The sequence below is a fragment of the Cydia amplana genome, chromosome 22 (assembly GCF_948474715.1).
Source record: "Cydia amplana chromosome 22, ilCydAmpl1.1, whole genome shotgun sequence".
NCBI lineage: Eukaryota > Metazoa > Arthropoda > Insecta > Lepidoptera > Tortricidae > Cydia > Cydia amplana.
In genome coordinates this window covers 7927390-7941420 of record NC_086090.1, presented here as the reverse complement: position 1 = coordinate 7941420, position 14031 = coordinate 7927390, and the positions used below count along the sequence as shown (strand labels likewise).

The following is a 14031-nucleotide window of genomic DNA, read 5'->3' as shown; positions in this document are numbered from 1 at the left end:
ACTGCTACATAATGAGAGGCATTAAAATACGAGTGTGGGTTTAAGAAACGAACGTTAGTGAGTTTCTTAAAAGGATCACACGAGTGTTTTAATGCCTAATTATGTACAGTTACATACACTACTTTATCTAAACACATACTTAAAACGAACTAAAAGATAAACTGTACGTCAAATGGCGGCGAATGAAAACTTTTTTCACGCATGTCACATGCCGTAGTTTTTTTTAATTCCTAGACAAAAGAATGAAGTCCCTATTCTCATGTCACTCGACATCAAATATCGTGCGGTTTTAATTAAAAAAACATACTAAATTGACGTTTCGTATCGATAACTGTTTTAATATCTATGGATACTAGAATAGAGACCCACTTGAGTTTTGGCTGCTGTTCCAAATTTAAACTCATAACCTTACAAAAATCTATAACGTTACATATGTACTCGTACATTAAAGTACAAATTTTCCTACTACCACAGATAAGAAAGTTCTCATAGTAAAATTGGTTGTAATAAAGCTTATCATTTCCTACGGTTTCTGAACGCATTATAGAGCACTAATGACATGTGTGTAGATAAAATATTATATCGACGCCTTTGACAGGAACTGGTGGGAGACGGGTCAAGACCGGGATACCTGGAAAGGGAGGGGGGAGGCCTTTGCCCAGCAGTGGGACACTAGGCTCATATAAATAAATAAATAATATTATGGTGCTACTTTACCGCACATTACGTAACTATGTCGAAAATGTAAAGGGCCATATGTACTGTAAGACGTTAGGCTGGTTTTAGTGTCACGCGGGCCGTCCGTGCGGATCGCTCCGCACCGTCAAATTGTATGAGAAAGCATTCTAAAACGCTCCCTGATCTTAGTACATATTGGTCCGGTGCGGAGCGACCCGCACGGACGGTCCGCGTGACACTAAAACCAGCCTTACACACGTGCGAATACGTAATTCGGAACTCGTGTAGATTTAAAACACTCCCTTCGGTGTTTTAATTTATCGCCACTCGTTGAGAATTTCCTATTTTTCGCACTTGTATGGTAAATAACTAATTCTATATCTATCCCGTACAAAGAACAACACATATGGGCGACCCTTTTCAAAATAAGAATTATTTAAATCGGACAAAGGAGGTCAAAATTAAAACAGCGTCGTATTTTTTTAAGTACGTTTCATCAGTGTGTCATTTTATTCACTCTTTATAGATTTATTTATTTATTTTACGTCAATACTTCTCCTATCATATTATGATTCCAATTGCGTTCCGTTCCATGCATCTGACGTTCTAACATACTACAAAAATCGACATGAAGTCAACCTAAATACAGAAATAAATACAGGAAAATCAATTATAATACCGTTTTCCTGTATACATTAACAGTGTATGCTTTCGCAATTCACGAAAGGCCTTAGTAACAAATTTGAGTTTGAATCCGAATAGTTGACAGGTAGAGAATGCTATTTGGCATTAACTTCGGCATTTGTATCTTGTATTTTGTGTATAAAATTAAATATTGTTGGCGTGTGAACATGTGCCTCGAATGTGGTAAACAGTGCTTAGAAATAAAGGAATTGTTTGCATATGTGTGGGAAATAGTGTATTAATGTGGGAAATAGTTTTGTCATGAAGGATAATAGTGTTGTAAATAGAGAATGAGGTACGGTAAAGTCCCTATTGAAAATATGTATTCTTAACGGCGTCATAGTTGGTTTATTTCGTTTTTTACGTGAATAATACTGTATAATAAAATGCTGAAGGCGTGTTTATATATAACAATACTGTAACAGGGTTAGTGTTATTACTTTATATACATGAAGCGACAATAGATTATGTTTATATATGTCGCAGTCGGATCGTATAATCCGCCGTATTACATTACGGCTAGCCGTTTTCAAAAACAGGGAATGTATTCGGGGCCATACTATTTAGTGAGACGTCCGTGAAAACATTACACTTTGGGGAAAAAAGCGTAGGTAGGTAAGTAGATGCGGGGCTCCGTCTATTTAAGTTGTGAAGGAAATGTTTTGGAAAAGAAACACATGTAGTGCGGTGGGACCATGGTAAAAATAAATTAAATTGCAAACATTGTCAAACTCCGGTTACGTAGGCGACCGAAAGAACTGATCAGTGATCACTCTACAATATAATTAGTAGATACGATGCGGCTAAACGTAGGCCGCCTTATTGAAGAACGTATCGCAATGACAATCCGGCTAATCGTCGAACCGCCGCATTTCAAAACGCCCCTGTTTTTGAAAACGGCTAGCCGTAATGTAATACGGCGGATTATACGATCTGATTACGACATATACATGGCAATAGTTACTCATAGAAAACATACTCTAAACTGAGCGCTAAAGGTCGTTTAGGTTATTGTAAAATAAGGAAACAGGTAAATTTAATTAAATTAAATTTAAATGGCTTATGATAAATTAACACTAAATATGGATAAAACGGTATCAACGTTTGATGATTAATCTTTTTATACTGAGCTACATCGACGGTTAGTTCACCAAATGTAAAGTGACGACAAAACAGTAAATTGTTACTGGTTTATAAACACATTACCCTCCTTTACGTCGTGCTGTAGGGTGGCAAAGTTGCCTGATCACTCTTGCCTTGTAGAGAACGTGGTCATATAACGTCATAAGACCTAGGTTCTGATGATCGTAATGAACTAAACCTTGTTAGGGTTCCGTACCCAAAGGGTAAAAACGGGACCCTATTACTAAGACTCCGCTGTCCGTCCGTCCGTCCGTCCGTCCGTCCGTCCGTCCGTCCGTCCGTCCGTCCGTCCGTCCGTCCGTCCGTCTGTCACCAGGCTGTATCTCACGAACCGTGATAGCTAGACAGTTGAAATTTTCACAGATGATGTATTTCTGTTGCCGCTATAACAACAAATACTAAAAACAGAATAAAATAAAGATTTAAGTGGGGCTCCCATACAACAAACGTGATTTTTGACCGAAGTTAAGCAACGTCGGGCGAGGTCAGTACTTGGATGGGTGACCGTTTTTTTTGCTTGTTTTGCTCTATTTTTTGTTGATGGTGCGGAACCCTCCGTGCGCGAGTCCGACTCGCACTTGGCCGGTTTTTGTTTTACATCCCAAATACTATGAACAGTTCGATTGGTTCAATTTATAAAATTCGTACAATTAAGTAATTACTATGATGATTGGGTCTACTCAATTATCATACTGGAATCTGGAATATAATACGTTTTTGGCAAAAAGCTCTTTTGTCTTCAAAATTTGATGGGTATTTATTATGCAACCGTATTTATTTAATAACTATTACGAAACAGAAACAATAATCAAATAAATAAATCCCGGTCTACATTCTTAACTCACATATCTACACTTAGACACTCATTCGCACTCCTATAACTATGATTACCATTTCATAAATCTTTTAAATATATGTTAAAACTCGCTTTTCTTATCCTACAAATTGCTTATATCTGTAAATGATTCTTTTACTTACTATTATAGTTTAATTCCTTAATTCTTTAGCGACTGAGAAATTTTTGGTAATTGTTATTGTGTCAGCCTACGATACAGGCCTAGCCTAATGTAGGGGTCACAGGTAATTTTTTTGTTCCATTTTTTGTATTGTGCAGTGTCAGTAATCATGTATATAACAAGTCATATTCAGTTTGTAACCTGTGATAAGCACTGTTTATAAATAAAACATTTTTGTTTTTTTTTTTGAATAATGTTTTGTTTCTCAGTCTGTGGAGCTGTGGAACGCTACTCGCTACGAAGTCAAGATATACGCAGTCACGCTGTCCGTGGCAAGTCCCTTGCTTCTAATCAACGGGACCACTTCCGAACCTAAGGTGAGTGCCAGCATCTATTTAACATCGCAAGGCCCACCATACAAAGTTTCCCTATTTTTAATTTGAACCTTGTTGTATAGTAGATTAGGATGAAGAAAAAGTTTGTAAGGCTAGTGAGACTCCTACACGACGACATGGAGTGCTGCGTTGCTACCGACGACGAACAATCGGACTTCTTCCCCGTTACGTGCGGGGTGAAGCAAGGTTGCGTCCTAGCACCCACTCTGTTCGCGTTGTATTTTTCGGTCGTAGTCAAAGAAGTCTTACTCACATGCTCTGAAGGTGTTCGCGTCCGCTATCGCACTAACGGCAACATTTTCAACCTGGCCAGGTTTAAAGCACGCACAAAAGTCTCATACGCAGTGATCACAGAGATCATGTATGCAGACGACTTGTGCTTTGTGACTGAGTCCCCGGAGGGCATGCAGCAGCTCATGTCCAGCTTCGACGAGTCCTGTCGCAGATTTGGGCTCAAGGTCAGTGTCAAGAAGACTGAGGTGATGTCGCTGGACATTGTCAGTCAACAGGCACTGGTCGTTAGACTCGGCGAAGCTGAAGCAGGTAGACAAGTTCCGCTATCTGGGGAGCACCTTAACATCCAAGTGCGACCTTGATGCAGAGATTAACAGCCGGATCGGGGCTGCGGCTGCAGCTTTTGGCAAGTTAGACCACAAGGTCCTCAGCTCGCACGACTTAAAACTGGCCACTAAAATATCCGTGTATATGGCAGTCGTGCTGCCCAACCTTCTATACTCCGCTGAAACGTGGACCGTTTATCGCCGCCATATTCGCGTGCTGGATCGATTCCACCTCAGATGCCTACGCAAGATACTGAAGATCCGATGGTCTGATCGTGTTCGGAATACCGAAGTGCTGCGTAGAGCAAATGTGGGTGGTATCGAGGTATACCTCATGCGACGTCAGCTTCGGTGGTGCGGTCACGTTTCGCGGATGAATGACCAGCGTGTGGCTAAGCGCATCTTTTATTCCGAGCTTGAGGAGGGCAGGCGGAAACAGGGCGGCCAATTCCTCAGGTACAAAGATGTGCTTAAGCGGCACATGAAAAAGTGTCGTATAGAGCCCGCGCGATGGGAGCAGCAGGCAGCCACACGAGCGGAATGGCGGTCTGCAATAAATGCCAAAGTAACTGAATATGAATCGCGACGGTGCTTGGAGCTGGATGCCAAGCGCGACGAAATCCAGACCACCTGCGGCAATACATTATAATTACACAAATGGTGTGCTCGCATGCCCGCAATGTTCGCGAACTTTTTGTAACAAGATCGGCTACGTCAGCCACTTGCGAGCACACCAGAGACAGCAACGGAGTTGAAGCAGTCGCCGTGGCCGAATCGGCCGTGGAGTCATTATTATTATTAGGATGACTTTCGTTTGTTTTAGAAAACAATGAAATAAAAGAAATGCTACTTTATGTAATTTTTGAAAGGTTCAAATTTGATTGAAACAGAGTGTACATTGTAATGCACATTGGGCCTTACGAGGTTAAATCTTTACTTTTTTTAACTACAACTGAGGCAAATGAAAGTTTTACCACTCCACCAATGTGTACTACTATGATATCTATTTAACTTGATATACAGGGTGGAAAGATAAGTCGGGCCCTGGAGGGAAACTACCTTAAATCCTTAAGCTGGCTCATTTTACTTAAAGGAGACATTCCTTTATTTTTAAAAAGAAACAAAACTGCATTCAAAGATTTTCTAAAACTCGCTTGCCTCGCCCGGGACTCGAACCGACTAAAAATTCCAAAAAATAAAAACTCGCAATTTTATTCTACTAGTCGATACAGTTAATGTTAATGATAACATTTCTCCAAGAAACATTGGGTCTTACACTCGTCTGTCGTACAAAATATCCATAAAATCTAATATTTAGTACTTCTCAAGATTTTTTTACGACAAGCCAAATTGAAGAAAAAAAGAAAAATACTTTGAATGCAGTTTTGTTTCTTTTTAAAAATAAAGGAATGTCTCCTTTAAGTAAAATGAGCCAGCTTAAGGATTTAAGGTAGTTTCCCTCCAGGGCCCGACTTATCTTTCCACCCTGTATAATGTGGTACCGTTGACAGGAGGTTTCCCCCGAGTGGTGCCAAGTCCACCCCGAGGCGCGAGCTCCGAGCGACCAGTTAGAGCAGTCCGCCATGAGCGCCGCCATCCTCGGCGCGGGCGCCATCGCATTGCTCGCCTGCGTCGGCGCTGCCCTACTCTACTGGAGGCAAGTACAACATAAAGTCTCCAAAAATAGAACTTGCTAACTATGTAAACAAACCGCCATATGGAAATTGTCTCTGAATGATGAATTTACTAGTGATGGGCAAGACTTTACTAATGCCAAACCATATCGAATAATAAAATACCTAAAGTAAAATCAAGTAGTTACTTATTTTTAATTTGTTTAATCACGATCAGAAAACAAATTGGTACTTAAGAATGATGTATTGATGTATTTTACAACCGCGGCGGTAGGTACAGAGCGTGAGTTGGGTAGTGTGTAGCGGGTTTATATCACAAACTTTAGTCACAACACTACCCATCATAGACAATTGTAGAATTTAAAAGAAACAATAACGTCATTCCATCAGGTTCTAATAACCTAACTTATGAAACCATTTTAAACTTTTAATAAATATCCAAGATACAGTTATATATTTATGTATTTTACGGAACGGACCGTTTCAATAGTGTATATGTGTATGGTTTCAATGGTGTTTGATGAGGTGGTGTGAAAATTCAAAGGGAAACAGTGATAAAGTTACGTTGTTTGTTTACATAGTTTGCAAGTTCTATTGACGGAGACTTTAGACAGTAAAGTCACCCACAATAGGCTACATGACTTTTCATTTATGATATCAATCGATCGGGTTTGTTTTTAGGATCAAATGTCTATATGGGACCCATTGCATTAAAGTAACACAAAAGTCAGAAATTGTAGTCAAAGGCCGACAGTCGCACTTCACTCGCGAAACGCCCTAAACAAAACGGTAAGGGAACGTGACGTCAAGGTCTCTGGGAGCCCATCTTGTAGTTATGGACAAAACAAGAAAATTGCGTTTTTCCGGTGAAATATTGCGTTTATGTATATAGTTGCTATACAATATTTGTTATAAAATTCAACATGTGTCATCGTCCCTATACGCTAGACACACTGTCAAAGTTGTGCAAATAATGCGCAAAAAATATCTCACATCGTCCTATGTGAGATATTTTTTGCGCATTATTTTCGATGTGCATCATTAACGAACACAGCCTCATAGGTTACGCAAATTCACACATAAAACATTGTTCTTAGGGTTTGGCATCTTGTCATCTAAATGAAATACTTAAACTTGACTTGTACATCGCAGCAATAGAGCTCTTGTTTTTAAAAAGTTTAACAAAAAGTTTTATCCAATACATCACCGAGCAATTTCCTATTTTGGCAAAAATGCTCTATTGCAGGTCTACTGTATTGAGCGTTTATAGACATTAAACAGGATGTTTTAGTTTTCTAAACCTGCTAAGTAAGGCGTTGGTTGCAATTACCAGTCTTTTTTAGGGTTCCGTACCCAAAGGGTAAAAACGGGACCCTATTATTAAGACTCCGGTGTCCGTCCGTCCGTCCGTCACCAGGCTGTATCTCATGAACCGCGATAGCTAGACAGTTGAAATTTTCACAAATGATGTATCTCTGTTGCCGCTATAACAACAAATACTAAAAATAAAATAAAATAAATATTTATGGGGGGCTCCCATACAACAAACACGACTTTTTTGCTCTATTTTTTGTTGATGGTGCGGAACCCTCCGTGCTCGAGCCCGACTCGCACTTGGCCGGTTTTTTTATATTAATGTCTCTGCGACATTGTAGTTGGTTTTACTAAGGATCATTTTCTGAACAGGTGCAGGTCCCGTCTAAGCAAGTGCATCAGTGCCGCCTATAACTACCTCGAGGAAGGCGGCGAAAGAGCCGCCAGAGCGCCGTTAAACTCATACAAGAAACCTGGTAAGTTCTCAGTCACTATATCTTTGTATAATTTGTATAGTACTTACTACAACTCTATTAACGACCATTGGAAGACTTCATGCCATTGTAATTAAGATTTACGCCAATCTTGAGATTAATTCGTTGAGTGGACGACATTCGGAAGACTGCGGGTCACTTCTGGATGAGATTATCTCAGGACCGGGACAAGGGGCGTATTAGAAGACGGACATATGCTCAGCAGTGGGCGATAAAGAACTGATATGATGATGATGAATTAAGATGAGTTGTCACTTAACTCTTTAAACGCTTTGGATTGTTTGTTGCCGAGTGCTTCCTGCCTCCATTCACCAATTTTGAGAAAATGGAGAAAACGCGGTTCGAAATGGTTCAGTCGTGTATTAATTTCTAACTACGATTTTGTACAGTGGTAAATTGCTCCCCACTGCGGCCCGCGGGTTCCCCCACACCGACCGGGCCGGAGAGTTCCGCCAAGCCGCCGCGCATCGGCGGCGCGCAGCACCCTGTGGTTTGCGCCAGGGACTTCCCGAAGCATGTGGCTGCGTTACACGCTGATGGAGATATCGGATTCAGGTATTGTGCATTATCTTATCTGTAGAATCCGTACAGATCTGGGGAATACGTTGCTAGCGTAACATTTGCGAATCGCTCACAAAATTGAGGCGTTTTGTGTGAATTCAGTCCTAACTCACGAGCTAGCGGTGCAGGAGCTGCCGAACTGGTCGTATACACGCGCGTTAGCGTTAGCAGCATTAGAAATAAGGTAAACAATCTTGATGTGTCTTTTAATTGAAAAACACATTTTAAAAATAAGTTACGGTAAATATGTAACAATTATGAATCTAATACGATCTTTTATAGTCTTCTGCTTTCATAAGTAATAGTTATTGATTTTTAAAAAGTGTTTTTCAATTAAAAGACATGTCAATATCGCTTACCTTCTTTCAAGTTCTTTCTAATGCTAAAAAAAAAACGAACTATAGCGAGTTTCTGCATACTGGTGCGGTGCGGTCTAAATGTGGATGCACCTTTAAATGTTTCTGAACCATACTTTAGGCAATTGCGATTGTGCCACATTAGTAATAAAAAATAATCATTGTATTATGTTTGTTAACAGCAAAGAGTACGAGGTAGTGGTTGCAAAATCTGCTGCTCTCGGTCACACAAGTCACTATAGCCATCGGCCGGAGAACCGGCTCAAGAACCGTTATTTGAACATCACTGCATGTAAGTTATAGAAATTTCGACTATTATTGATTTTGTCTGCAAGTATTCTATAAATTTAATTTATTATATTACCTGGATAAAGATCAGGGGAATCCCAGGACCTAGTTTTAGTTGGCCTGGCCGCGTAGTCAACATGCCAACCGCTTACGCTCCGGAGCGATCGAAACGCAACTGTCACTGTCGCACTAATATGGAAGAGTGATAGAGACACAAAGAGTTTCGTTGTCGTAGCGATAGCGATTGTCACCTTGGCTAGGCCGGCTGCTCTTGTTAGATCGTCAGTCCTATCTCTATGCGGTCTTCGCAAGCTACGTCCTCCGGGTCATGCAACCGGGGCATCGGTAGGACATGAGGGAATAAGAATAAGAATAAGAATAAGAATGATTTATTGCGGTACTGTGTACATTTGTAGATGGTAATCATGGTATACAATTTGTTTCAACAGTTACCCATTTCGGGTATGCAATACTTAATTAACTTATGAACTAGACTCAAATAACATGCAAAGATTTACAAAGGTACCAATTAATGTTCAAAATATTCTTTCAGACTATAAAATGTTTTATCTAGTAGCCAGTTTTTCAACCTTACCCTGAATCGGTTACCTTCAAGTGCCTTAATATCAGCTGGAAGGTGATTAAATACTCGATATATATATATAATATGTTCTGGAGATCCTCGGTGTTTGTCCAGCGCTAGACATTTTTCTGATCAATGATGGATCTGTTGTAGAGTTTCTCGATTTCTAACAGACCCCGAACGGCTTATACTTTGTCTATTGTTAAGTAAAACCGCACGTGCTTCTACCTGCCTAAAAAAATGGTTGGGCCGTTTTTACCGGTTATTACCACTATATGGAGATTGCAATAAGGTTCAAAATAAACTAATGGAACAATATTTTTCTAGGCCGTGTGTGGTCCATTTGACTCGCCGGCGGGTACCTAATGATTCTCCGAGAAACTTTAAGCAGATTATCGATTCGCCGACAACGATTCGCCGAACATCGTTTCGCAGAGTCATTTATTTGTAAATGTAACTTTTGGTCGATTAACGTTACGCAAACTCTTGGTTCACATACAGTTCAGTTCGCTTCTGTGTAAACTAGCTGAACTATTATCGGACGATTTCCATTTGGCAGAGTAACTGTTTCGTTTAAGCAATGTTTAGTCGAATAACGTTTCACATTATACATATAATTTTTTAATTTCGCAACAAAAGGATGATATAAAATATTATCATTTTTTAATTAAATGCGTTAAGTAGGTATACATATGTATGTAAAGTAAGTTACGAAGAAATTAGCGAATATGTAGTGTCAGACTCGTCGTAAGGCTACAATTGCACTACATCAAATTGGTGGATTTCGGGAGGAAATGCTTGAGTTACTTTAGAAAATATCCAAATCATAATACACATGCCTTTAAAAATTTAGGAATTCCGTCAATTCCTAATGGATTCCAACATCAGATCAGAACCAAAATTATTATGAGAATACCTCGAAGGTAACTTACTCAAATCGGACCATGGGTGCCGGAGTAATCGCTGAACCAGTGAACGCATATCGCGCTGAACATATTACTTAAAGTAAATCATCATTCATCATCATTATCATCAAAACAATCATCATCATCAGGTACACTTCATCAAAATATTTGAACTCTCACCTTAGTTTATAATTATTTCGATTAAAATGTAGTTCTTTTTTCGCAAGTGTGATGAAAAACATTGTGTGTAACTCCGGGGCTAAGAATGTTCTAAGTTCTGCTAATCAATAATATGCCAAATGAACATTCGACCTATTGTGTTTCGACCAATGGTTTCTCGGGTAATTATGGCAGTTACTAAATGATTATTCTATGAATAGTAAATATGCGTATCAATGTTCTGCTTATTGACTACTCTCGCAAACGACTATTATGCGTAATGAGATTCGGCCAATCGTTACTCTGCCAAACAACCCGTCGGCGAATCGTTGTCGGCGAAACAAAAATCGGCGTAATTTTTCTCGGAATATCAATAGGGCACCCTCGCCGGCACTCAGGTACTACGGTTACCGAGTGCCGGCGAGTCGAACGCTACAGAACCAGTCTAAAATGTGTCATCGAGATGCGTAACAGAGGCGCGTTACCGGAGAGCGCACCTACACTGGTTTTTTGAACGTCGGACTAGCCCGCGTTCAGGTGCCAATTAGAATAAATAAGACCCTTATTTGCAGGTAAGTAGCACGGGCGGTTTTACTTAACAATAGACAAAGCGCCGTCGGGGTCTGTTAGAAATCGACAAACTATAACAATATTTATTTATTTTATTTTAGTACATGGAAAACCAACAGCGCTACATATATCCAGAAATTACAATAGAATCACAGAGCCAATTATAGGTTCTCACTTATAGAAATACAATAAATTATAAAAAGTTTTTGCCCAACTTAGTTACACATACAAGTTCACAAAGCATAAGAACAGATGATCTATATGTATATGATCTATGTTTACAAAAATAAGTGAAGAGAAGATTCAGTAATGCACCGAGCCCTGACCTGCGCCAGAATTATTGTCACCCATGAAGTATCTAATTAATTTATTTTTAGGGTTCCGTACCCAAAGGGTAAAAACGGGACCCTATTACTAAGACTCCGATGTCCGTCCGTCCGTCCGTCCGTCCGTCCGTCTGTCACCAGGCTGTATCTCACGAACCGTGATAGCTAGACACTTGAAATTTTCACAGATGATGTATTTCTGTTGCCGCTATAACAACAAATACTAAAAACAGAATAAAATAAAGATTTAAGTGGGGCTCCCATACAACAAACGTGATTTTTGACCGAAGTTAAGCAACGCCGGGCGGGGTCAGTACTTGGATGGGTGACCGTTTTTTTGCTTGTTTTGCTCTATTTTTTGTTGATGGTGCGGAACCCTCCGTGCGCGAGTCCGACTCGCATTTGGCCGGTTTTTTTTATTACTGGTATGCTATCACTCTTCTTCTTCCTCGCGTTGTCCCGGCATTTTGCCACGGCTCATGGGAGCCTGGGGTCCGCTTGGCAACTAATCCCAGGAATGGGCGTGGGCACTAGTTTTTACGAAAGCGACTGCCATCTGATTTTCCAACCCAGAGGGTAAAAGGCCCGTATTGGGATTAGTCCGGTTTCCTCACGATGTTTTCCTTCACCGAAAAGCGACCGGTAAATATCAAATGATATTTCGTACATAAGTTCCGAAAAACTCATTGGTACGAGCCGGGGTTTGAACCCGCGACCTCCGGATTGCAAGTCGCACGCTCTTACCGCTAGGCCACCAGCACTGGTATGCTATCACTATATATGTCAAATATGCATACCCTATCCCCAGACGACCACTCCCGCGTGTGCGTGTCGTCGGGCGCGCGCTGCGGCGCGGCGGGCTGCGCGGGGGCGGGGGCGGGGGCGGGGGCGGGGGCGCAGTGCGGCTACGTCAACGCCAACTTCATCGACGGCATCCGCGACCAGCTCGACGCCAACACCAGGCGGAAGATCGAGCGCAAGATACGCAGGTCAGTGGCCCCTTTATAGGTACTATACTGGATCAACCAAATCTTGTAAAGATAAAAGATAAAGATAAAAGATTTTTATTCGTGACGTTCACAAAACATGTACGAACATGTACAGACAACAACAGCAAGAACAGAAGAGAACAATAAGTGTGCATCACGAAATGGACCCAACTCAGCATAATGCTAGCTTTATAGCCAGCGCTGGTCTTCCGTAGGGCCCATTCGGTGATGCCACGACAGATAACACAAAAAGATACATATTAAAACATTTGCAAAAGATACTTGAGATCTTGTCAGTAGTAAAAGGCGGCAAATTTGAAAAATCGCGGGTTAGCAACACTGTGTTCGAATAATTCCAAAATCGCGTGTCATCTGTGTGTTATCTGTGGAATGTGGATCGTGAATGACGGCCATCATCTTATTGTTTACATTCTGAATCGTTTCTATTTCAAGAGAAATTTCTGCTGTCACCATTAAATACCAAGATTATGCATGACCTCAAGCAAAGCTAAGGTGCCTACAATGTACAATCATGCTCGTTGACGGTAATCATTACTAAAATTTGAGGTTATGATAATTCACTCGAACTGACGTATGAAGGGCGGAAAATAAACACGTTTTGGTTCGATGTACATTGCTGCTTTTCTTAGCGCAATTCTGCTCTTTGAGTGTTACATGGTGTTACCCTACTTTAATTTGCAGTACATTGCTACTGACAAGATTTGCTTTACGCACTATATATTCCTACATGACTTCTCGATGCTAGCATGTATTTTCTAGGGTATCACTCTATGTGCGTATCTGACAGTCATATATAGTTTATAAAGACCGGAATGCACTCGCTCTTTTATTTAACATTCGCTAGTTAACATTTTTAATCTCTTGCCTTGGGGTTTCTTGTGGTTCTGTGTAACAGAACTATGTTTATTTGAAGTTCAATAACAGTTTTAAGTTTATGTCAAATGTTTTCATTTCACTTGATTTTTTTTATTAAGACACGTTATAAAACGAGTGTATGTTAACAAAATTACTTTTTTTTTGTTTTCTTTATAGACAACCATCAATAAAACCGGCCAAGCCGCCGCCCATAGTCGCGGAAGGCATCGAGAGCGCGTTCCTCAACATCGAGTTCTCCGGAATCGTGGAGAGCGAGCAGAGCGATAGCGATAGCGAGCGAAGCGATAGCGACCCGGAGCTCGACGACGTTTATGTCGACGTTGGTAGGTTATAGACACATTTAAATAAGTATTTTATCAAAAAAATCATTTTTGATACAAGATTTTATCCCTGACTGTACTTTTCTTTCAACAGGCTACTAATACTCATCGAGACAATTCTAACAAACCCAAATAAATTAGGTTGCGTTATTTTATCACAGGGTTCCTATGGCCACCTCCTGTGTCCATCAGATCAGCTCGATAGTACCATATTGCATT

At 40.5% G+C, this 14031-nt stretch overlaps 1 protein-coding gene across 1 annotated transcript in view; it reads left to right on the top strand.

The window, feature by feature from the left end:
* The window catches only part of LOC134658318 (uncharacterized), a 45645-nt gene that overhangs the window by 16426 nt on the left and 15188 nt on the right, over positions 1 to 14031 (top strand). The window contains exons 7-13 of the mRNA XM_063513949.1: positions 3731 to 3838; positions 5928 to 6073; positions 7737 to 7840; positions 8248 to 8413; positions 8958 to 9067; positions 12415 to 12595; positions 13649 to 13815. Coding sequence (XP_063370019.1) covers positions 3731 to 3838; positions 5928 to 6073; positions 7737 to 7840; positions 8248 to 8413; positions 8958 to 9067; positions 12415 to 12595; positions 13649 to 13815 — 982 coding nt within the window. The remainder of the gene's footprint in view (positions 1 to 3730; positions 3839 to 5927; positions 6074 to 7736; positions 7841 to 8247; positions 8414 to 8957; positions 9068 to 12414; positions 12596 to 13648; positions 13816 to 14031) is intronic.